This window comes from Embiotoca jacksoni, unplaced genomic scaffold (assembly GCF_022577435.1).
Source record: "Embiotoca jacksoni isolate LCO1_2020_lvr unplaced genomic scaffold, fEmbJac1.0.p SCAF_4, whole genome shotgun sequence".
NCBI lineage: Eukaryota > Metazoa > Chordata > Actinopteri > Embiotocidae > Embiotoca > Embiotoca jacksoni.
This window is the reverse complement of record NW_027185392.1, coordinates 16,352,086-16,375,868: the sequence shown is the minus strand read 5'-3', so window position 1 is coordinate 16,375,868 and position 23,783 is coordinate 16,352,086. Positions and strand designations below refer to the sequence as shown.

General features: G+C 40.2%; 1 protein-coding gene across 3 annotated transcripts; it reads left to right on the top strand.

Moving 5' to 3' along the window:
- Positions 1-58: 58 nt before the first annotated feature.
- tlr3 (toll-like receptor 3) lies at positions 59-23,439 on the top strand. Of its 3 annotated transcripts, none has more exons than XM_069168037.1 (5): positions 66-144; positions 18,279-18,740; positions 20,122-20,316; positions 20,476-22,316; positions 22,794-23,439. In XM_069168037.1, the coding sequence occupies exons 1-5, from the start codon at positions 112-114 to the stop codon at positions 23,023-23,025; spliced, it is 2,763 nt and encodes a 920-aa protein (XP_069024138.1). In that variant the 5' UTR covers positions 66-111; the 3' UTR covers positions 23,026-23,439. The 3 variants fall into 3 exon arrangements, with proteins under 3 accessions (XP_069024141.1, XP_069024138.1, XP_069024140.1); XM_069168039.1 differs by lacking the exon at positions 66-144 and adding an exon at positions 16,314-17,840 and having other exon boundaries at positions 22,794-23,438; XM_069168040.1 differs by lacking the exon at positions 18,279-18,740 and having other exon boundaries at positions 59-144; positions 22,794-23,434.
- Positions 23,440-23,783: the final 344 nt, after the last annotated feature.

The following is a 23,783-nucleotide window of genomic DNA, read 5'->3' as shown; positions in this document are numbered from 1 at the left end:
AAGTGACACAAAAAAAAAAAACAACAAGAAAAAAACAACAACACAGCGACTCGGGAGCCGGCGGGGTGATGAAACCGTACACCTGTTTTTTTTTGTTTTTTTTCGACGCGCATGGATGTCGCCGGTGTCGGTGGCCGGTTAAAGGTAAGTCCCTCCGTCGGGGGTCATCGGGCCTCGGGTAGAAGCGGTGAAGCTGCCCGGTCCCCGGTCCCCTGTCCCCCGGTCCTCGGGACACTGAAAAACCTCTCAAGGAGAAGGCAGCGCGGTCAGTTCACCGCCGCATGCCTTTCTTGACTTACATGCGCCGGTCAGTCGCTCTCCCGACTCTAAAAAGCAGCCGCGTCAGTCCACAAATGGACTGAATCTTCCTCCGTTTCCGGTTTTTTTAAATTTATTTTTTTATTTTTTTAAATATTATCAGTCAATGATGCCGCGGCTTCGTGCGCAAAATGGCCCCTGTTATTTTCATTCAGCGACAGTCTACCGCGAGCTTCTCATTGGGTCTTCGTGTAGCCATGGCAACGACCGCAGTTCAATCAGTGCTCGCAGAGGCCCGCGCGCAGCTCGCTGACAGGAGCGTGGCCCTCCGTCTGCTGTCCGCAGCAGAAAGGACTCCCGACGCGAGGTGCTGAAAGTTAGCGGAGGCTCTCCAGACCGTGTGGTAATGGTTGGGACGTGACAATAATACAGTCAGGCGGTGTCAGGCCCCGCGTCTAAATTGGGGGAGTGATTAACAAGAAGTCATGCTTAGGAATAGAGCTGTGCCGGAAATGTCATGCGTATGTGTGTGTGTGTGTGTGTGTGTGTGTGTGTGTGTGTGTGTGTTTCCCTGGCAGCAAACCTTGTTGTGATCAAACTATGTTGAGGGACATTTTTTTTACGCTATTAATAAATTGTAATTAAGTTACAGCTGGACTTCCTGGTAGAAGTGAATGTTTTGAATGGGGGTTACAAAGCAAAGAAGAGAGACCTCAGTTTTCATTATCCATATTACACACCGAGGCAAGTGTAAACAGAGATTAACTGGTGAGTTTGGAGATGTGGGTTAAACAAGGACTTTTGTCCTGTCGACATTTTGTTTGTCGACAGTAATGCTTGAAGATGTATTATTTTTGTTCCCTGGTGTACTTTTTTTTTTTAAATGTTTTTTTTTTTTTTAAAGAGGATAACATTACAAATCTTAGTAGCCAACAACCAAAATGTAGTGAGGTATATTAGATGAGAGTGTCTGCAGTGAGCTGGCTTCTACCAATTATCAATCAAAGTGGTGCATCCACGCAGCACAGTGAACACTGGGGGGGCTATTTTTTTTCAGTTGTTGACAAGAGCTGAAATGATTTTGGTGGCAGCAAGATCCTGCAATGATCTGGAAGTGCTCAACTGTGATAGGTGTGGATTTATATCAGCGCTGACATAGTGTTGGTTTTTACACACAACTTTTTAAATTAAAAGTGACATTTTTGCTGTCAGGTCTGCCGCCTTTGCTGGGTAGGTGCCAGTGAACTGAATTATGGGTTTTTCTTTCCCTGTAATACAAATTATATTTGTTTTAACTCAGTCTTCAATAAGCAAAACGTGTCTTGATTTCTGATGGCTTTGCTGTGGAATTCTCTCCTGTGTGTGTGTGTGTGTGTGTGTGTGTGTGTGTCTGTCTCTCTCTCCTACACAGAGCTATTCAATTATTTACAGACTGGATCTAGTACCTTATCGTCAGTGTGTGATAGTGGTATCCTGTGACCATGCCAGAAAACACAACATTTAAACAATCAGCAGTGATTTGTTTATATCTCATATGTTCTAAAACATCCATTGTTAAACCATCTATCTATCCATCTTATACTTGTTGTTATAAGTTGCCGTTATGATCTGTTCCAGTCCATTATGACTAATGAAGTGCAACATCAGAGACATGGATCTGCTGATTTGGAGTGTAATGCCCTGAAGTGAATGCAAGCAGCCTTTTCTTATAAATTCTTAAAACCTTTAGAGATGGTCTAGTAGGTTTATACAAAACAAAACAAAAACAAACAAAAAATCACACACAAAGCCAAACAAAATTGACCCTTCAATCTCATGAAATGGCTCTTCAGAAACACATCTAGCCTTTTGTAAATACACTGTCTGACAAATACAATCCTCTCTGAACTATCTGTGTTCAGCTACCCAGCATTTAATGAATGGAAAAGCAGCAAAGCACTGCTGTTTTATGTCGAACCTAATAATGACACCAATAAAAAAAAAAAATGATGCAGTGCTTCTAATCTGTAGATTACTCATTTTGGGGCCAACATATACATTTGATGCAAGCACAAAACTATTTTCTGATACATTTTTAAGTCGGTTGATTTAGTGTAGTATATATAACTGACAATGTTTTATTAGGTCATGCAGCAGGATGTTGGAGCTTTTTACTGGATGTTCATTAACATGCCATCTTAAATATAAATAACTGAAGTTACATTAACAACGAATATGAACAGTTTGAAAGCTGCAGTGCTATTTTGTTGTTAACACATTCATAAAGGGTTATTTTTCTGTCAACTTTAAAGGTGTACAAATTTAGACCGTTATTGATAGCTGACCTTTGTGGGATGTCAGCAAGACCACATCTGTGAGTGTGTATGTGTACATGCATGTTCTTGTGAGTGTGCATGTATGCATGCATGTGTTTGGTCTTTTATCACCAGCTCTTATGTGCACTCCTTACTGTCATCTTACTGTCAAGAGGGTGCCTTTTTATAGGCATACTATCAGCCGTGCACTCTGACAGGGCCAGGGAGGATGATGACGATACATTATGTCTGGCATGCAGACATCCATGGCTGATATGGGTGTAAACACGTGAGTGCAATCCAAAAGCTGGCCTTGAATACAAGATATACTGAAACTGACTATGGTCAAGAGACGGCGACATTACAATTCACACAAAGTATCTGGATCTATGCTAGACGTTCATCTAAATACAATTATGTCATAATACCCCCCTCCCCCCCTCCATAGTCAGAGATACCTTTATTGATCTCCATCATAGCTGCAATTTTCGAATGTTCAAGCTCAATATACTACCAAAGTATCCTCGTAGCCTCTCTTAGAATAGCCCACAAGAAAGGACAGCAGGCTGGCACATGGATCTTGTGAGAAAATAACTCTTATCTGAGCAGTGGCACTCTGTCACATCTTTCCACTGTTGCTTTCCAAAGAGATCCACATTTGGAACAGCTGATACTGAGGTCCACTGATCTGGCCAATGTTAAAGTAGCACAGTGGTGCTGAATGAGTGGATGGCATAGGAGTACACGATGACATTGTCTGGCCGTGACATCATGCTACTCCCACTTCCATTCCAGACTTGCTTTGATGTCTGAGAGCTGACCAGGTGAAATGCCAGAGCAAATCTGTGAGAGGCTGCTGATGTTGAACTTCACATAATCTCTCTGCTCAGCAGTGTCACTGAATACACTTCGTCTATTTAAATCAACCTTTTAACTCCTGTATGTTGATGTGAGTTTGTTTTGTCTTGTGTATTTTAATTTCCTCAGGATTTTATTTATTTTACCCTCATTAATTGCACACGTCTTCTATAATTAGGCTGGAAGCTTTCTACATTTTTTTGAATTCGTCCAAGGTCAATTTCGACTCTATATTAATCGAATAGATCTATCGAACAGGATTCAATTTACCTCGAACCCAACATTCTGGCCTCGGCCCGGCTACTGTGCTACATCAATCAAAAAGAGTGAACATTGCCCAATGAAATTGCCAGTGTCACTCACGACTCCTCCGTTACTGTCAGCTGGTGCTGCAGTGTTATGACAGATGTTGTGGAAACGCTGACATGACAGAACAGAGAAAATTGGTGGGTGAGAGAGTTTGAAGGATAACAGAAAATAATGATTGACACTGTGACATGGACAGAGGAACAGAGAAGCAAGACAAGAGTCATAAGCCAAACTTTAGCTTATACAAGTTGACATCTTTTGTCTACCTGCCTAGACGTAGTTACTTAATGGGAATCTTGAATGTGTGGCTATGCATATTATAGGTGTCAAAAAATACTTGAAGCCATGTTGCTTTATACAGAAATCTAAGTCCAATAAGAAGCTCTCTGTAGATACACAATACTGGGCATGGACCACACAGGGGTGGTTGTTTCTAATTCAAAAAGAACATTTTATGAATTTCAGCAATATTATCAACCAGGAATTCATGGCAGGCTCATACTGTTATTTGTATGATAAAATAAATAATGTGTCACTATCAGCAGCGTATTGCAGGAACTTGATGTCTGAATCCATGTTAAAGATAACTGCTGCCTCATTGGTTTTTTTTTATATTTTTCAATTACTAATAATCCAATAGTGCTGAGGATGTTTGGCAGACTGAGACTGGAGGCAGAGAAAAGAGCTGCAGGGGTAAATTAATTTTCAGCAATATTCATCTTGCCCATATTTTTCAATATTGTAATAGAGCTTACAAATACATTTGCTGACTTAGCTGGTTGAATAACCTGACAGGCTTTATCTTTGGTCTGCCTTGAAGTGCTTGAGTAATCTCTAAAACTCGAACAATCCATATTTTCTATAATAACAGGGAATCAAATGACTTTGCCACTATAAGAAACCTTTTACACAAAGCTACAGAGTATTATCATCTGACTCCAGTGCTATCAAGCTTTAGGCTATTTAGGTGCATTGTGTTTATTGCACTGCTCCCAGATTCTACTCTTATAAACTCCCGTTTCAAGCCAGAACAGGCAACTGTTCCATCAAGAAAAGTCTACTGTAAGCTACATTCTCAGCACCAAAATGCAGATAACGTTAGAAACTAGCTGTTTTTTATCTTCAAATGAAGTCAGTAGCTATTGAACATTCTCTATTTAAAATAGAATCATGATGCACTCACTTCAAATTCTACGCTTTATAAACATTTAACTAAACATTTAGTTGTCGGTAAGACACAAACATTTAACAGATGGTTTTTAAGGCCTATCCCCAAGATATACATGATGTACACTGTTGAGTTTCTGGAACATTGCACCTCCCGAACACTCTCTTTGACAACCTGATAATTGGTCTGCATGCAAATAGTACTTTTTCCCGACAGTGGGAAACCTTGTTCAGCTTCTGTTGTATTGGATTAAACATTTAAGACAAGCTTTCACCCAGCATGAATACCCAAATTATTATTAGCATCTTAAACAGTAAATACATAAATGAAGATAATCATAAGTCTGTCATAGCTCTTATAATTTAGCTGAGAAAGTGAATAGGCACTTTGCCATGCATGGCTCTAATGGCAGGAGTGTTGATCTGACAATAGGTTCCACCTTGGTCCAGACCTAACTATCTCAATAAACATTGACTATATATACACATTAAATTAGGAACAGCTGTCCATGGTCCTCAGAGGAGGAATGAAAAAAGACTTTGATGTTCCCAAAGCACAGTTATAGGATTGACATCTACTTGATGGGTTTTGCAGCAAATGAAAGATAATCATCATCACATGGGCTTTATTTATGACAAATTTGAATGAACTAATGATATCCCCATCAGACTCGGTTGTACTTTGCGTTTAGCACAACAACAAATCATCAAAGTGCTTTACAGACAGATACAATTACGGGATTACTCGATTGATGGTTACAATTTAATACATAAACTGTGCCACAGTACAGTTTCACAGTGGAGGTAGATTGACTGTACATTATTGTTTCCACTGTACATTATGTGAAATAGTCACGTGTGTCAAAATAATTGTAGTACTGTCGGAATTGAGATCACGGTGATAAACGTTAACCTGATTTTAGAACATTTAATCTGACTGTTGGAACTGGGAACCACATCCACCGCTCTCACTTTCCTTATCAGGGTATGAGAGGAGCTTTTGCTGTTTATGCAACGTAGCTGCCGTTTCATGTTCCCCATGTATGTCTTCTAAATACAATTGCTGATAAAAGGTCTCTGTGGAACACATTTCTAATATTACTCTGCACTTCATACACCTCGGTACCCTTGGCTGTGGGTAAGCCAGGCCTCCTGTGTGACTGATGAGTGGATTGTTAAGTGGCGTTGTGGCTGATGAAATGTTGCAAAGCTGGGTGCTGATGCGATGTGTGCCAGTTTGCCCCCCTGGTAGAGCACGAGGGAGAATAAGACTCGACCAACTTCGAAAAGACAACCTCAACATGAAAGGCAAGGAGTAAGAGCGGATGGAGTGAAGATATGGGAGTATATACAGAGGTGTAAAGTATGCAGGGAACAATGAAAAGTGATGTGACTGAAAGTACGAGGTGTTGATCAACTGGTGGATATGCCAGCTGGCGCATATTATTCCCATCGCTCGCACGACCAGGTGTTCAGTGAGAAAACACACGCATTCTCAGTTTAGAGAAGTGTTGGGGGTCTCATGCTGATTTTGGAAATGTGGAGTCTACATTATATTTCGAGAATCTGGAAATAATATTTATTTTTTGTCATTTGTGTTTTTAACTTCACATTAAGTGCTGAACATAAAAAGTGAAAATTAGAGGAACATATCTTCCTTTTTTTTCATGGTGATGTTTCCATTGATTTAAACTAAAAAGTAAAATGAGTGTTCAGTTTATGTGTTTGTATGAAAATGCATTAAAATAGAGGGGAGGACATGAAGAACAACACCACTATGCTGAGGCTAGAAGGGTGTTCAAAGCAAAGGGAGGTTAACATACACAAATGTTCATCTAGATATAAGAAACGACCAAAAACAAGTTTTAAATATGCTCTTTGATTTGTCAAGAGCAATGAGAGCATAATGAAGAGGGGAGTTTATAAAATAATAGTTTTACTGACATCTGGAAAGAACTCTGATAACCGTGAAACGTCTTTGCCATCGAATATTGATGGAGTAAGTGGCTCAGATAAAATTTCTCAGGCAGCCGAAACATTACTATAATCTGTTTTCAAAAGCAATACGTTTAAAATGGGCAACACAGATAACAATGAAGATGTGTGTGTGTTGTTAATCCATAAGAATGAAGCAGGCATAATCCAAGAGATAACAAGGCATCAGGAAGGCTATCCATTACCCGATATTCTTACAAATACAATATGCAAACTTCTACAATATGTTCTATAATGTTTGACCATATAAACTACAATAAATTATTTTCCAAATTGCGCCAAACAAGGGTTTCCAGATTCTTAGTGAAAATCCTTGTTTTCTGGTATGAACACCAGACAATTGGGGAATTCTAGGTTTGTTCCTTTCCGAGTGAATAATGCAGCTCAAAAGAGAAGTATTTTATCTCCTAATCGTTGTAGCGTCTATATGGATGTTCTGTGTGTATCCATTTGCCATTGTTATGTTTTGAAGAATACGCTATCTTTGAAGTGGGTGGACTTTTTATGTTGCTCTACAGCCATTCAGTAGAGGGCAATCATCTCAGCCTTCATTTCTTCTGTCCACTCAGCCATTCGACTTCCTGTGCATTATTCTCTAATCCATTTAGTTTTCATAGCCGGTCATTCCCAGCCGTCACTTTCTTTTATTTTCAGTGTAGATACCTACAGTATATCAATTAATACAAGCTTTTTTGCCATTGAAGGTGGTTGAATTGTGCTTTTCCTACAGTGACACGTCAAAATATCTTCTATAAATAGTACCTCTATTCTAGTATTTGCCAAATTTCATATTGAGGTTTTGAAAAATTACGTCAAAACCATGATGACAACAAAAACTTTACAGTATTTTTGGGATATTTAGAGCTACAAATCCTCATTAAACATTATATTAAACTTATTTATACCCCGTTTAAACAAAGCCATCTGGAGAACACAGCAGCACATATTTCTGTCTTTTATCTTAACTCTGCTCACAGCCATGTTCTCAAACTATAACAGAATAATCGTGTTGTTCTACATCAGCATTGGAGGAACTGTCTGTTTTTGGCAGAATCAGCAGCATCACCAGATCTTTCCTTCATCTACTTGCTAATGAGCCTGTTAGTGGAAAGCATTTATGAAAAAGAAATCTGCTTCAGATTTCTGTCCTTGGTTTATGGGTAAAGCTGTAAATCCTCCTCATAGATTTCCAGCTTTTTCTCGGGCCTGTAATTAAGTAATGGCTCAATTAATCCTATCAAACCTGAATTGCCAGAAGGGAGAGCAGGGACATTCATAAGGAGCCAACTGGAGGAGATTAATACAGACCTACCACACGGTAGGACTGGTACACAACCGTGCACACACAACACTGTGCAGTTTAGTGGGTTTAGAAGTTTCAAAGAAAAAGTACATGTGACTCTGTAAAGGATTTCAACTGTGGCAAAGAGGGCAAAGTTTGTTTGTGTCTAAAGAGGAGATACAATGTAGTTTTTCCTTTTGCCTAAATAGGATGAGAAGCAGACTTTCTGATGAACTGTGGCTATCACAGTCATCAAAGTATCAAAAGACTTTTAAGTTTCAGGATTCTGTGTCTTTTCTGGTTCTGTTGAGTTTGGGGGAAGGCAATCTGTCCAAATGGTTTTCTGAGGAATGTGACCCTGAATCTCCCTGTTCCTTCTTTGGTAACAGCGCTGCTCTGCTACATCAAGAGACCTGCATCACTAAATCGCTGTGGACCACATGAGCCAGAGAAATATTTGTGTGTTTGGCTAAAGGGGATCAACTTATTACAGAGGAGTTTACGGAAGAAAAACGTCACAAGTGGTTTTATTTATTTATGGATTACAAACAGGATCTGTTCATACTACATAAATACTATAGCCGATCAAATTGCTTTTCATCACATCTGCTTACATATTTTTTTCTTTGTTTCTTCACTTGTCTGTTTTGAAATAACGTTCATAGACAACACTGTTGTAATTGCACACATGAAGCACCCTGTAGTCAGCTGCACTTCAAATAATGATGGAGCTTTCTGCAACATCACAACACTTCTACATTAAATAATTGCACAAAATCCAATGTATTCTACATAAAGTTCCTCCAAATATGATGCTCTATTTGTATGTTAATAGAAATTAATTGCATCTGAGCATTCACACAGTCCTTATCGCCTTTTAAATCAAGAAGGCATTTAGAACCATCTGTTCACTATTATAGACAGACTGGGTTGCTGGCACTACCAGACTGTTGCACCCAAAGCCCAAGGTGCTGGCATAAAGCTCTGCCTGCCGTCTTTGCTTTCAGGCTGGTGTTAAAGGTGTAATCTCCCTCTGAAAAGGCCACTTGTCCCACAGCTTTTAGCACATGGTCAAATCCCTCCGTCTCAGCTCCCTAAGAGGAAATGTCCTCGCAAAACTGGGGGCGCGGCTCACTGACTGTACTGCAGGCAAAAATCACACTATTGTAGACCTCAGCACATCGCTCTCTCAAGACGATGTGAGAAACAAACATTTAGGTAAAAGTCTGTATTAATGTATTCATTTTCAGTCAGATGACTGTAGAATTTTCACACTGAATCCAACACGCATAGACAAACAAAATCCACAACTAATAGCATATCATTACTGAATATAATGATTTTTTTTTTTTTAACAGGTCCTTAAAACTTCTCCAATTAATATCTTTATGTTAACTGTGAATGTGTTAAGGTAGCTTGCAGATAATTTCAAGCCCCATAAAATGATCACCCAAATAACACGTTTGCCAAATGTGCGTTTACAAAAATGTTTACGCTAACAGGTGTTCGGCACATGAACAAACCCAACCTCTCAGCCAGTTTTCAAAGAGCAACTCAACACTAAATAACTATTTTCAGTGACTGAACCAGTAACTTTAAGCAATGGTGACCCCCTCACTTGCGACAGAGAGAGCTCTTGTCAGTTAGCCTAAAAGACCTCAAAAGTCACAATGATCATAATAATAATCACTGTTGTACTTTCTCTGGTGCATTTGAACGCGACTGCTTCAGAGAAAAGTGAACTAACGGTATAGTCGGTGACTACAATCTTTGAAGTAAACAAAGTGTTTTGAATCAGCAAAGTCATTTCACTTTTTTGCCACCACTTCCACCCACAAGTGGCCAAAAAAGTCTATCAGCACAAGTTTAAGGCCTCTGGTCCATGCATATGTCCTTACATGTTACATATAATATGTAGTATATTCTAGCAAAAATCTTTGCGCTGGAACAACTGATGTGCCAAATTGAGCCACATTTATGTAAAAGTTTGCTTGCTTCTCTCTGTTTCATATTCTCTCATGTTTTCTTGACCTATGACAGAGGTGAGTTTTAATGTGTGTAATTGAAGAATTTAAAAGATTCAGTAATTAACTCAGTTGTAGCAGTCACATCTGCCACATTTGAAGTTGTACTCCTTCCACGCTGAATTGTGTCTTGTTGCATTTTTCTGAGCTGCACTGCAGAGAGTTAACAGTGCTGTAGTAGATCCATGCTGCTGATTCCAGGTCAGTATTGATGTCCTGTCACCCCTGGGGACCACTTATAGTGAGAAGAGACCCGAGTCAGCACTTAGTGAGCACTCGCCAATGATGAGAGACAAATGGCATCGGTTCATGCCCAAATGAAAAAAGATAAATACAATGAACTTATTCATTATTTCACAGCAGTAGCAGTTGACTGTATAACAACTATTGCTTGTCAAAGTAAAGCATGTCATTTTCAAAACTGTATTTTGTGTCATGTGCCTTGAATTAATTACAATCAGTGATAAAAGCGTCCATGTGGATACAAAACTGAATTCTCTGGGATGCTACGTCTCTGTCATCTCACGGTGACAGCTCATTCTGCTGCCTATGAGACAACGGCCATCTCTGTGCAGTGTGACACATCATATGGAGTCATCCATGCGGAGTATCCCCATGTCCCTGATTGAACAAATCTGGCAGGGAACACTAGGCTGAATAAATCTCCATGTTCTGCCCGATATTTTCCCAACCACCATATCAAAATGCACATATATTGCTTCTAATTATTTGCCCCTCCCTTCCTGCGAGGTGTAATAACCGCCGTGTTCCTGAACAAGCCGTGTGTCAGTGGCTGACACCAGTAGCAGAGCTGGGAGTCTGACCTCCAAACATCATTGGTCAGCAAACTGGGGAGGGGGAGATATACTGCAGTGTCTTTTTTCTTTTTTTTTTTTCCCCTGCAGAGGGCAGAGAGAACATGCTACAACACTGCTTCTACAGCCTACACCACTCCTTTTATGTACATTACCCTTTCCTCCTTCCACCATCTAAAATCTCTTCATCCCACTTTGCATATTTTTCTGCTTCGCCAACCTCGTGTTGAGATGGATTTATCCACTCTGTTTTAAATATCAGAGCAAAGGCAGGCTAACAAAGACTTCAACTACCACGGCTCTGCTGAATTTCTAAGAGTGCGAGCTCGAGTTTTGTTTCTCTCACCGAAGTTGCACATACGGGAAATGCCCATTAGACGATGACAGCACACGGCTATGAGTCTACAACTCCTTATCACCACACCGTCAGGTCTTTTTGGTGCAAACAAACTACAAACAAATGTAAGCTCACAATAGAAGTAGCGTCACTGTGTGTTGTGCACAATTACGAGCTCTCCAGTCGGTCTGTCGCGAGGACTTGAACACACCGACAAGGAAGTTTCTGCGTGAGTTCATGTACATGGTCTTATAACGCAGGTTAACATCCACTATATATAGCAGTGAAGAGCCGAGAAGGCAAACTCACCTTTAGTTCCGAGGCATTCTGACAATCCACAGATTCGGTCTGCAAATGAGGGAGATGAGATTTACCCGAGCCGGCAAGATGAAGAATGTGGTGCACACACTCCCATTGATGGAGCCGCTGCCTCCCCCAGTTATCCCTTCTGCATGAGAGAATTCAATCGCACGTACACATGACACGCACTAGCCACTCTCTGGCTACAGTAAATAAAACATGTAGAGCTATGGCACTCACTCAGTCCACAGGGGTGTTTCTCCACCCTCTTAATCCCTCGTTCCAGTGCCAAGTTGTTTCTCCTGCGAGAATCTGATCTATACCCGAGTCCTGTCAGCTCTCATGTCTCCGTTTGCCTCCTTCCCCTTCTGAGCTGTTGACAGTGCACCTCATGATCTAGCCGGTGTTTTGGCGGAAAGGATCGTTGCAACAATTTCCTGCTGCATCATTCGCGCCGCTTCTCATCACAGCCTTTTCTGCTCCTTGTGCCTTTGATCTCACTTCATTGGATTGCCCTTTTTCATTTATTGCATTACCAGCTCGACCACCTCCACGGTGCTGACCATGCGAGCTGTCTCCACCTTTTACAGGTCTTCAGCAATCCAGCCATTGGCACAAAGCCCTGTAAGCTGCCTCAGTTTAGCTGTGAGGTAAACCAATCAAGTGGCCTGAGTTCTGTCCCAGCAAGGACCTGTTCAATTAATCTGAGGGACAGATAAAGGGGAAAAGAGAAGGAATAGGAAGGATATGTTTGTGTGGCTGTAAGGGGGAGTTTCTTGCAGTTTTTCTTTTTTTCCTTGGGACAATGTAACGTTTCCTCTCTTGTACACTGTGAACCAACAATGCAAGGCATCACAACCGTGCTCATACACAGTGTTAATCCAGTGACAAGAGAGAAAACATGCTTTGTTAGAAGGTCACATCAGGGTTATGATCCTCCCTTCATAAATCTATGTTTAATCAACCTATTGGCAGAGAGAGTGTGCAGCGGAGATGGAAAACAGGGAGCAAGTCACTATGATAAGTCAGAGGGGGATTTAAAACATTGAACACAATAGATATCTCTTTTGGTTCAATGGCAAGGCTAAGGATTTTACATGGCATACACTTAAATCCAAAGAAATCAATTACAAATATTTGTGATTTCAGTTATTTATTATTTGAGTTATGTATTAAACATTATTAATTAATTATTCTGCGAGGCACAACAGAACTTGAGTGCCGGGTGCTAACATGCAATACATCATGCTAACATTTAGTCAGCTGTTTTTGAAGGTATTCCACCAAAATGAAAGTGTTGAATAAATCAAAAATGTAACCTGATGATTGCACCGGATTATATAGTCAGGGGATCAAAGTGACTTCATTGATGGGGAAATACCGGCTTGGCTGGGTCGCGTTCTGGCTCTGGCTAGAATAAAGCAATCAGCTCCGGTGGCCGTCAAAGCTTGTGACTCTTAACAGACACACGTGTCAGCGGCATCCCAGAGGCGGCTCTCAGCTTCGCTTCACTAAAAATACACACCTAGTCTATTTTGGATGGAAGCTGCATCAAGCTGCACAAAGAAGATCAGCCGGGCAGGAAGTCAAACAGAGGAACGGCATTCACAATCCGGTTAGTTTTTAACAATAAAACACCCGGTGCAGACTCACGATCATAACTAACATCATTACATCAACTTCTCACCCCGGGTCTTTCAAGTTGGAGAAGAAATGTGTTCTCCTCCTGCTGCAGGCATGGTATGTAAAACATAGATAATCATCGGGATGAATGTTTTTTTTAGGACTGAAAAACACAGCAAACTTTATGTTAAAGCACAACAAAGTAGGAAACAACAACAATAAACACAAAACGGCCCAGAAAGAAATGATAAAAAGCACAAAAATCAAGGAAAAATGACAAAAGTCAAGAGGTCGACAAAATGACAACAAAACGCTTTGCTTCTGAAATGCTCCTGGGGAGTTTTTAGGCCGTGCAAAGGACAGAACCAAACAGCATCGCACATGTGAGACGGGAAAGATTTGTGTCCGCAGAATTCCACGCGTAAAAATGTTTGTCCTCTGGAGACCCCCCCGAGTGTCTCTGCAATCCTTCCAATAAACCTTTTTTTAGCCGGCACCAAAGTATTACACTGTCAGACTAATATTACTATCTTTAACACTGTCTCACTAGCACGGCTAAAAAGAGGTTTTCACAATGCAAGGAGAGAATTACCAAGTGTAGAGTATTAGAGACAGCCTGAACTATGAATTCAAAACTAGACCAGGAATGAAGACTGACTTCTGATTGAAGTTCCTGCTGAATTTCAGTGAGATTAATGATTCATTTCAGTGGCTCTGTGACATAGTGCAGCTTTGAACTGTGCCAGTGTTGGTTTGGATTAATGGCATACTTGGGAATGATGGGACATTCGCTCTGTGGTATCACAGCTGATGTTGAACGAATTAACACGCTGCGGTTCAATATGTGCTGGTGTGATATGATTAAAGATTTGAAATGACAGAGGATATTTCAGTGAGAGATTTCTTAGTTTACCGAACTGTCAACAATATATTTAAGCAATTATGCATTAAATCGATCATTCGAGGGGAAATTCCTTTCAACTGAAAAGACTTACTTTACAGCTTAACCACCAGGCCATAATGATGAAATGACATATCACTTATAATAAGGCTTTTGCTTTCGGAGGTGCAGGTTTTTTGATCTACTGTGGTTTAAATGCACTCCGATTCATTTGGCATCAGCAGCACTACATTACTGCTGACCTTTAAAAATGGATTTGCAGATGCAGTTATCTTTGGATTTATTGCTATTTGGACCTTCTCAGTAACGCACTTACTCGCAGCCTAAGACTGCAATGATATCGATATGCACTGCTTAAAAACCCACTTCACTTCAATTACATGCGATGAACTATCTTAAGACAGAATCAGACATTTCAACTCACCTCCTTTAACAGCATTATATCAAACCCTCCCAGTTGACCTGTATCAATTTTGCACAAAGATAAAAAAAAAAAAAAAAAGGGTTTTCCATTAAATGTTCTGGTCACCACAGTTTAATTTGTACTGCAACACCCCTGACGCACGTCCACAGGCGCACAGTGCACAAACAGAGTGACGGTTACCATGTCATTATATGTCAAACACAAGGAAGACAGGGCTTAAAAACCTGGCAACGTAAACACACCTCTGAATATCAAATGTCACGGACAGGCCTGCACACAAACAGAGAAAAAAAAACAAAAAAATGTCAAACCTAATGTTATAGAAAGGAGCATCTTATCGACCCATATATATATATATATATTTTTGCTTCAACCACCAAATGCATTACATTTAAAACAGGAACAGAGATTGAAAAACATGCACTTACCATGAAACGTCGTCATAATTGAACTGTCAATCGTCTGTTGTTGCTGTTGAGTGCGAAGGCAGCAATGATCTTGTTCCTCCAGTGTTTACGACCAAACACTGCAGGTTACTGGTTCCTGAGTGCCTCCTGCTCTTCAGGTCGTTCATCAAAACGCCGTATTCTTCTGCACACTGATCCAAACAGCTCTTATCAAAACGTCTCTGTTAATTCACAAATGGCCGTGCGTGCTACCATGTGTTTCCATGTTTCGTTTGAGTCTCCAAACGCGGACGTTCACCGACTTGGAAACCGACTTCGCTCGTGAAAATGCTCTATTAACCGGAAGTAAAAGTCAGGTTTAAAAGTTCAACACTTGCTGCAAATCAGGTCACCTGTGTTGGCTTTATGCTTTTTTTTAATTTATAAATAATTGGTTTGTTTTATTCACGTATTCATTCATTTTTCATCTGCAACTCAAAGGAGGAGAGGCAGCGCAAAGTACACCGTGCAGAATCTGCTGAGGGACTAATGAGACAGGTGGGCGCAAGAACTGGCGGGAAGAATACAATGGCAGGAAGTAACAGGTAAATGACTTCAAAATAAAAGCGGAAACCCATCAAATTGAAAGGCAGAACCATGAAAACAACCGGTCAGGTTTTTTTTTTGGATTGAAGCCGAGTTGCTGCCACTGTGTGCATTTCCCAATATAATACACATTACAGACAGTCCTGAATAATGAAGACCATATCCCAGACCACATGATTTAAAAAAAAAAAAGAATGAAGTATGCTGCAGCAAAGAAGAAAAAAAAAAAAGGCAGAAAGTTTAGTTAGGCTAAGTATTATGTATCAAATGTAGTATGTGAGCATACATGTAGGCTACAATATTTCCTTTACTTTTTAGCACATGAAATGCAATGTACCTACGAGGAGACATAGGGATGACTTCTGTGGCCTTATAATGGTGAGATATTGACTTGAGTGGCTCACTAACAGTGTTTTACTGCCCTCTTGTGGTTATTTGTGACAACCTACAGTAAATAGGCCTATAAAGTGTTTTTCACTTCTCTGGTGGTCTGAATGTTGACGTGAATTTATGTATTGTAGCTGATCACTTACTTAACAAAGTTTTCTGTTTTTCTGCTCAAAGTTGGCTTAAAGAAGTAAGTAAGTAATGGATGGCACCCACCCCTGCCTTAACACCTTTAAAGTGTACTTGAGCAAAGACACATAGGGCCAATACATTAAAAAAAAAAAACCTGTGTTGGTAGTGTGCAGCTGTTTGTGAACATTCACGTTAAGCAATGCAAACATGGATTTAAAAAGGTCACAAATACTTTTTTTTAATGGTTAATTGCTACAGTTGAGGCCTATTGATTTGGCCTATATCATACAGCATGATATGGGTGGTAAATGCAGAGTCCCTGAAGGCCTCAAGGCAACTGATGAAATACAATCCAAATAACAACACGGCATAACAAGACATCAAAGCTTTCCTTAAAAAGAGAGGAAAATACCAAGAACAAACAGATGTAACAAATAGATAGAATAAAGGGGAAAAAAAATAACATTTGTTTATATAAATGAATTCTTTCAAAATGTATATTCTTTCAAATGGATAAGTGCTGTGCCCAAGCCTTTTCTGGAGTTGTGACTGTCAGAGTCTTTTTTAAGACAATACCACAAGTGAGTGGATCACTTATAAAAAGTGTTGAGCTATAGGTAGCTGCTGTTCTTAAGACAGAAAAATCAACTTAATGGTGCACTTTATTCAGCTGGTGAAAGGCTCACATTCAGCTCACCATGTGACTACAATAAGAATGTGCATTACAGTAGGCTAAATGTCTTAAACCTGAACTTTGGTCTACACCAACAAAGTAATTACACCTGCCTCCTTTCAGATTCAAATAGTTTATTCGTCAAGTGGTTCGGCACAGAATGTGTCTTATGAAATAAAAAAAACAATAAAAAAAACAAACATATATTATAGCCCATTGTCTATAGCCTATGTCAGCTGCAGATCCAAATAAATGTTGTGCAATTTGTAGGCAATATATACTTTTTGAATTCAGACCCAGAATTATAGGCCATATGAAAATCTTGAAATGATTAGACAGTCATGCTGTGTTTCAAGAAAATCCATCTCCCCGAAGGTTAGAAAATTAAAAAGAAAGAGAATTAAAATAAATTAATCTTTAAAAAAAAAAAAACTACTGATAACTATATTAAATAGTGCCCATAAACAGCCCAGACACAGACTACAACGCATTCACTGGTATGCAGCAGTAATTAAAAACATGTTCTTTCAAACTCATCTCAGGCTTTATTACTCACACTTGCTTACATATTTGAAATGACCGTTTACAGAAGTCTTGATAATCAAGTTATTGATTCACTAGATTTTGTACAGTGCATTTTTTCCAGAGGGTAAACTTGGCAAACAACACGGCACATCCTGTTCAGGCACATTTGTCCGTCCCACTTCAAGTCTGTATCTGATCCGGTACAGTTTCGCCTGTTTACAACAACTGTTATCTAATCTTTGGCGAGGTCTACAGCACCGGTAAAATTTGAAAAGGCACTAGGAATTGTCCTTCATCTGTAGTCCATGGTCACCTGGTTTCTGTTTGTCGGACGCGAGTGTGTATTTGATAAACAGCCACTGAGACAGAAGTGAAACCAGAGTTGCCTGTTCCTCATTTCCGCATTTTCTTACTTGGTTGCCTCATAAGCGCCTACTCAGACTTTGTAGCCTACTATGTATTCAACACAAACAGACGCTGCACTAGAAGTGAATCTCTTATGTCTCACATCTGGATGTGACATATCACGCAACGGCTACATTTGGTAAGTACTCTGCGGTTATTGTATCCAAAACACAAGGCGATCTCAGAGTGCGTGAAATGTCAGCGGGACACTTGAGCTATAGGTATCCTATAAATAATTAGCACCAAGTGATAGTAATAATTGTAGGTAGACCTATAAGCCAAACATGACTGTTAACAGCTTTTAAAACTCAACTCTGTGCATATTGAAATGAAATAGGTTTTTTACTTTTTTTTGTCACTCAAGCAGCACATTGATTCTCTATCGGGATAATGTTTATCAAAGCTGCATTTCTCTTTGTTTGTTAAGTTAAAGGTGTCATAGTAGGGATAAACCCAAAAGGTATATCAGGCACAGCTCAGTTCTACTCTGCTCAACAGTGTCTTCTCGGGCCTGTTAGCCTATTGTTTTTGTTTTTAACCAAGGCTTTCACAAATGATTTCTGTTTTGTTTTCAAAGATTTCTAAAACCATGTGTGCCCTTCGTTCCCATCTCCTGACACGGGTCCTCATCATATGTTATCTTCTGAAGACTCATTGCACTGCCTCCCAGAAGAAGGCCTCTTGCTCTGTGCAAGATGGCAGAGCTGACTGCAGTCACATGCGCCTCAGTGCGGTCCCCCCATACCTTCCCAGGAACATCACCAGCCTGGACATGTCCCACAACAGATTGGTGGTGATTGGCACCGAGTCACTAAAACCATATTCAGGCCTTCTCCACCTTAATTTCAGTTATAACAGCATCACTAAGCTGAATGGGAGTTTGGGCCAGATGCTGCCTCTGCTGCAGACACTGAACCTGGGACATAACGAAGTGCATTTGTTAAAGAAGGAGGATCTGAGTCACTGCAGCGGTCTAACACAGCTGAATATGGCTAGTAACAGGCTAAAGCTACAAGGAGAGCCCTTCTCTGCTCTACAGGTACAGTTGTTCATGCAGTTGTGTTAATAACTGGAGAGAGGAAACATTTGAAAAAGAAATGAAGTGAGAGTGAATAGTAACTTTGAGAAAAACTTTAGAAGGAAAAGTATAGTTTCATACACATGCAGTTTAAAGTACATCTACTCAGGTCCTGAACTTAAGTACAATTACACAGTACTGGTGCTCTACTTGATTACTAATGTCATGCTGTTTTATAGTTGCTCTCAAACTTACATTTTAGAGGCAAATATTGTACTGTATTGAACTCTACTTTATCTGACCAAAGTTACTAGTTATGTCAGCTTTTTTTTGCATACAAACCAGATAATCAGTGTTTTCGGGGTGGGTTGTATTCAAGTTTTTTTTTTGCCTCGGTACCTTTTTCCCCGTTTCCAGTTTTAATGCTAATCTAATTGCACTTCGTCTCGCAGTTTGAATGGGAGGAAGGATCAAAATACACGACAGAGACAGGTGTTGAGTTAACAGAAAGATTTACTTACAAATCGAAACAAAACTAGGTAACAGTTCGTCGTCCCAACTGAAAACAAAAAGATCAGCAAAAGTAGATTTCAAGATAATTAAAAAACAAGTTCCACACAAGAATGACTTAACCTGGCGACTTTCTCACGAGAACTTGATCTGATAATCCAGCAACTAATGAGTAAGTTAAGGGGAGTATACGTACTGACTGGGTGATTGCTGAGGCACTGTAGCTGGGGCTGATTGGTAAGGTGGGAACAGTTGAGGTGAGCTTAGCAGGCAGGAGAACATCAGAGAATGGGGACCTCTTGTGGGTGGAGGGAGCAAACAAACACAAACCATGACAAGGCAAGGTTAAGCTTACTGGCTTCTGTCAGTAGTTTAATAAATACAGACATGAGAGTGGTACACATATATAAACGCATGTAACTGTTGAGAAAGCCGATCAACATATTTCCCAAAACGCCAAACTTCTACTGCAACGAGGTAAATAAACACCGAAACAAGCAGTAAAATAAGAAGAGAAAATACATAAGGACTGTATTGATCATGACACAAATGAATTACATCACAAGAAAGCAATGAAACTAAAATAAAGGGGCTGTGGGTGTGCTTTTTAATGAATATGATGTAAACGTTGTCGGTCCAGCTCAACAGTTAGGCTGCTCATACTGTGGGTTTGTAAATACAGTGAGCTACAGTATCTCTGTAGGGACATGGAGGGAAGTATCTTGTGACCTGAGAGAAGTGCTGCCTTTTTAAATTGAGACTTTGTCTGAAATATATTGTGAAGCATGGCACTGAGGGTTTAATACACCTAAGGTAGTTGTTTGATATGCCTCTCATGTACTGTGTTAAATAACCCTTTACTTGGTTTTCTTTCTCCTTTGATGATTCACAGAGCCTGAAATTGCTTGATGTTTCCCAGAACAAATTACAATCAGCCAAGCTGGGCTCTGAGCCTCAGCTGCCCAGCCTGGTGAACCTCAACCTGGCATTCAATGACTTCAACACTCTGAAGAGAGAAGACTTTTCTTTTCTGAAAAATTCATCCTTTCTGCAAGTCCTCAACCTGTCGTCTGTGTCTCTAAAAAAAGTAAGAAACTTATCTAGAAAAGGGAAATGAAATGGTGTCGTCAAATAAATTGGAACCGTTAGTAGAAAGTAGAGTTTTTGTAGCACCTTGCTTTCAGTTGTTTGTTTTGTTTCCCTTTTTCTGTCTCACTGTAAGATTTCTGTGCTTGTTGTGTTGCAGTTGGAGACTGGCTGCTTTCAGCCCATATCAGGTCTACGTACTTTAATCCTCAACGGAGGCAGTATGAGCACTCTGGTTATTTCCGAGCTCTGCTCAGAGCTGTCAGGGACAGCCCTTGATGCCCTGTCTCTTCAGAAGATGAAACTGGTCACACTCAAAAACACGACCTTTACAGGACTGCAGAAAACAAATCTAACCTTTCTGGATCTGTCCAGTAATGGCATGGTCACAATTGAAGAGGGCTCATTTCAGTGGCTGTCTAGACTTCAGACTCTAATTTTGTATGACAACAACATCAGACACCTGACTAAAAGCACATTTCAAGGGCTCCAAAGACTGAAGAAACTCCAACTGACAAAAGCTCTGGTGAAAAGTTCTAAAATTGATGATTTCTCTTTCCAGCAATTAGGCGCCCTGGAGAGTTTGCTATTAAACAACACTTCAGTTAAGGAAATCACAGAGCACACCTTTACAGGCTTGACAAGTCTTATAGAACTTGATATGAGCTGGAGTAGTTATACATCACTCCGAATCATCACCAACAAGACCTTTGTTTCACTTGCGGATTCACCAATCAGAAAGCTCAATCTGATACATACATACATAACACAGATTCATCCAGGAAGCTTTGCTGTTTTACAAAACCTCACCATTCTTCTTCTTGATTACAACTTGATTAATCAGAATCTCACTGGCAGGGAATTCGAAGGCCTCAGTGAGGTCCAAGAGATCCACATGACCAAGAACTACCAGTCTATCAATTTAAACTCCCAGTCATTTGTTAATGTAGCCAACCTTCGAGTGCTGACTTTGGGAAAAAGTCTTCGAGCCACAGCCTTGAACGTGGATCCCTCTCCCTTCAGGCCCCTGTCCAAACTCACCATCTTGGATCTCAGCAACAACAACATCGCGAACATCAGGGAGAATCTGCTGGAGGGGCTCGTGAACCTCAAGATACTGAAACTCCAGCACAACAACTTAGCCCGCTTGTGGAAGAGTGCCAACCTTGGTGGGCCGGTGCTGTTTCTCAAAGAGACACAGGGGTTGACAACCTTACAGCTGGATTTTAACGGACTGGATGAGGTCCCAGTGAAGGCCCTTAAAGGATTGAGTAACCTCAGGGAGCTAAGCCTTACCAACAACCTCCTAAACTATTTTAAGGACTCAGTTTTTGATGACCTTACGTCACTCCGGATTTTGCGTTTAGAGAAGAACCTGATCACATCTGTGAGGCCTAAAGTGTTCGAAACCCCCATGAGCCACCTCAGCCTGCTCATCATGGACAAAAATCCATTTGACTGCACATGTGAGAGCGTCCTGTGGTTTGTGACGTGGCTGAATGACACAAATATGACCAGTGTGCCAGGTCTCAGAGACCAGTATACATGCAACACCCCACTGGCTTACTTTAACCACTCCATCATGGACTTTGACACCCTCTCTTGCAAGGACATGACCCCGTTTCAGGCTCTTTACATACTGAGCAGCACAATGGTTATCATGCTGACCGTAACCGCGCTTCTGCTGCGTTTCCATGGCTGGAGAATTCAGTTTTATTGGAACATAATGATCAATCGCACATTAGGATTTAGTGATGCCACAGCTGCAGAGGGCAGGGCATTTGAGTACGATGCGTACATCATACATGCAGAGGAAGACGCCAGCTGGGTGGAGAGAAGGATGATCCCTTTAGAGAATGACAAGTGCCGGTTTTGTTTGGAGGATCGGGATGCAGACGTCGGCACACCACAGCTCGAATCCATTGTGAATAACATGAGGAGGTCCCGAAAAATCCTGTTTGTCGTCACTGAAAGTCTTCTCAACGATCCCTGGTGTCTACGGTAAATCAAACATCCACTGCTAAGGCAGTGCATTTTGACAGACTATACATCAGGTTAAAGCTAAGTATTAAACCAAATATGTACAGTACTGTGCAAAAGCTTTTGACTCTAAAAATAGAGATCTTTTCAAAAATAATGAATAGTTTTATCAAATTAATATGGGATACAAGCACTCTTTGCTTTTAAATCAGCATCACCTCACATTTGTAAACAGTTTTCCCTGCATCTCAGAGCACTCACAAGCTTTGTTTAGTGTCCTCCGTCTACTGATGTAATCTCATTGGATGAAAATCTAAACCTCTAAAGGGCCAAAACCTTCAGCACAATACTGTATATAACTTCCAACTTCTTTAAAATTAAAACTTTGTGATGTCTCGTATGTCTTGTCTAAATTACATAGAGTAAGTATTTGTTTTACATGTAATTAGTACGTTTTTAAAGTTGTTTTTCTTCTCTTACACCTTGTGTGTCCTCTAGATTTAAAGTCCATCATGCACTTCACCAGGTCATCGAAGCCAGCAGGGACTCGGTTATTCTGGTCTTCCTGCAGGATGTTCACGACTACAAGTTGTCTTGCTCGCTCTTCCTCCGCCGGGGCATGTTGCGTTCCTCTTGCGTCCTGGACTGGCCTGTCCATAATGAGAGGGTACCGGCCTTTCACCAGAAGCTCCTCATTGCTCTTGGCATGACTAATCGATTACAGCAGTGAATGTTTTTCCATGATAATAATGGAAAATTGTACGCATAATAATAATAACCAATGTTTGAACAGAAGTCGCTTTCTATCGCATAATGTTTTGCCCTCTTTATATTCTGCTGTTATACTCTATGTGCGGTGTAATACATGAGTCATGCTGTGTTTGTATTGTAGCCTTGCATAACAATTTAATTAAACAACATGAATATTTCAACTGCAGTAAATTTTATTATAACTTTGCAGAAGGAAATTACAGGCAGACACACATAGTAAAATGAGGATTTGTGTGTCTATACACAGCACACACACACACAAACACTGTGTCATTTTTTGTGTATTATTTACATTTCTGAAGTAAAAAAAAATAACAATATTCTCTGGTATTGTTTTACTCCAGCTGAACAGGTTAAGCTTGTCTTTCATTATTCATTACTCACATATTCACAATTTATTGTTATTTAGTCATTTTATGTATTTCTAATGTACGGCCAAACATATCTTGAATGAAAATCTGTCCAAAGTGCAGTTGCAATGCTGCAATGTCCTAAGTCAATGCTTGTGATAGAGAATTTGACGCAAATACAAATAATAGTGAATGTGGCCCTAAATTAACCTCAAGCTGTTATGGGATGGCAAAGCATGATTTTAAATGTATAAGTGGTATTCATCTGAACTAGTATTGTGGCATGAATCTTTCCATTACACGTAGTAATCTTGTTGAGGTCAATTAAAAAAAACAACAACCAGAATAGTTTCAATATTCTGCTGTT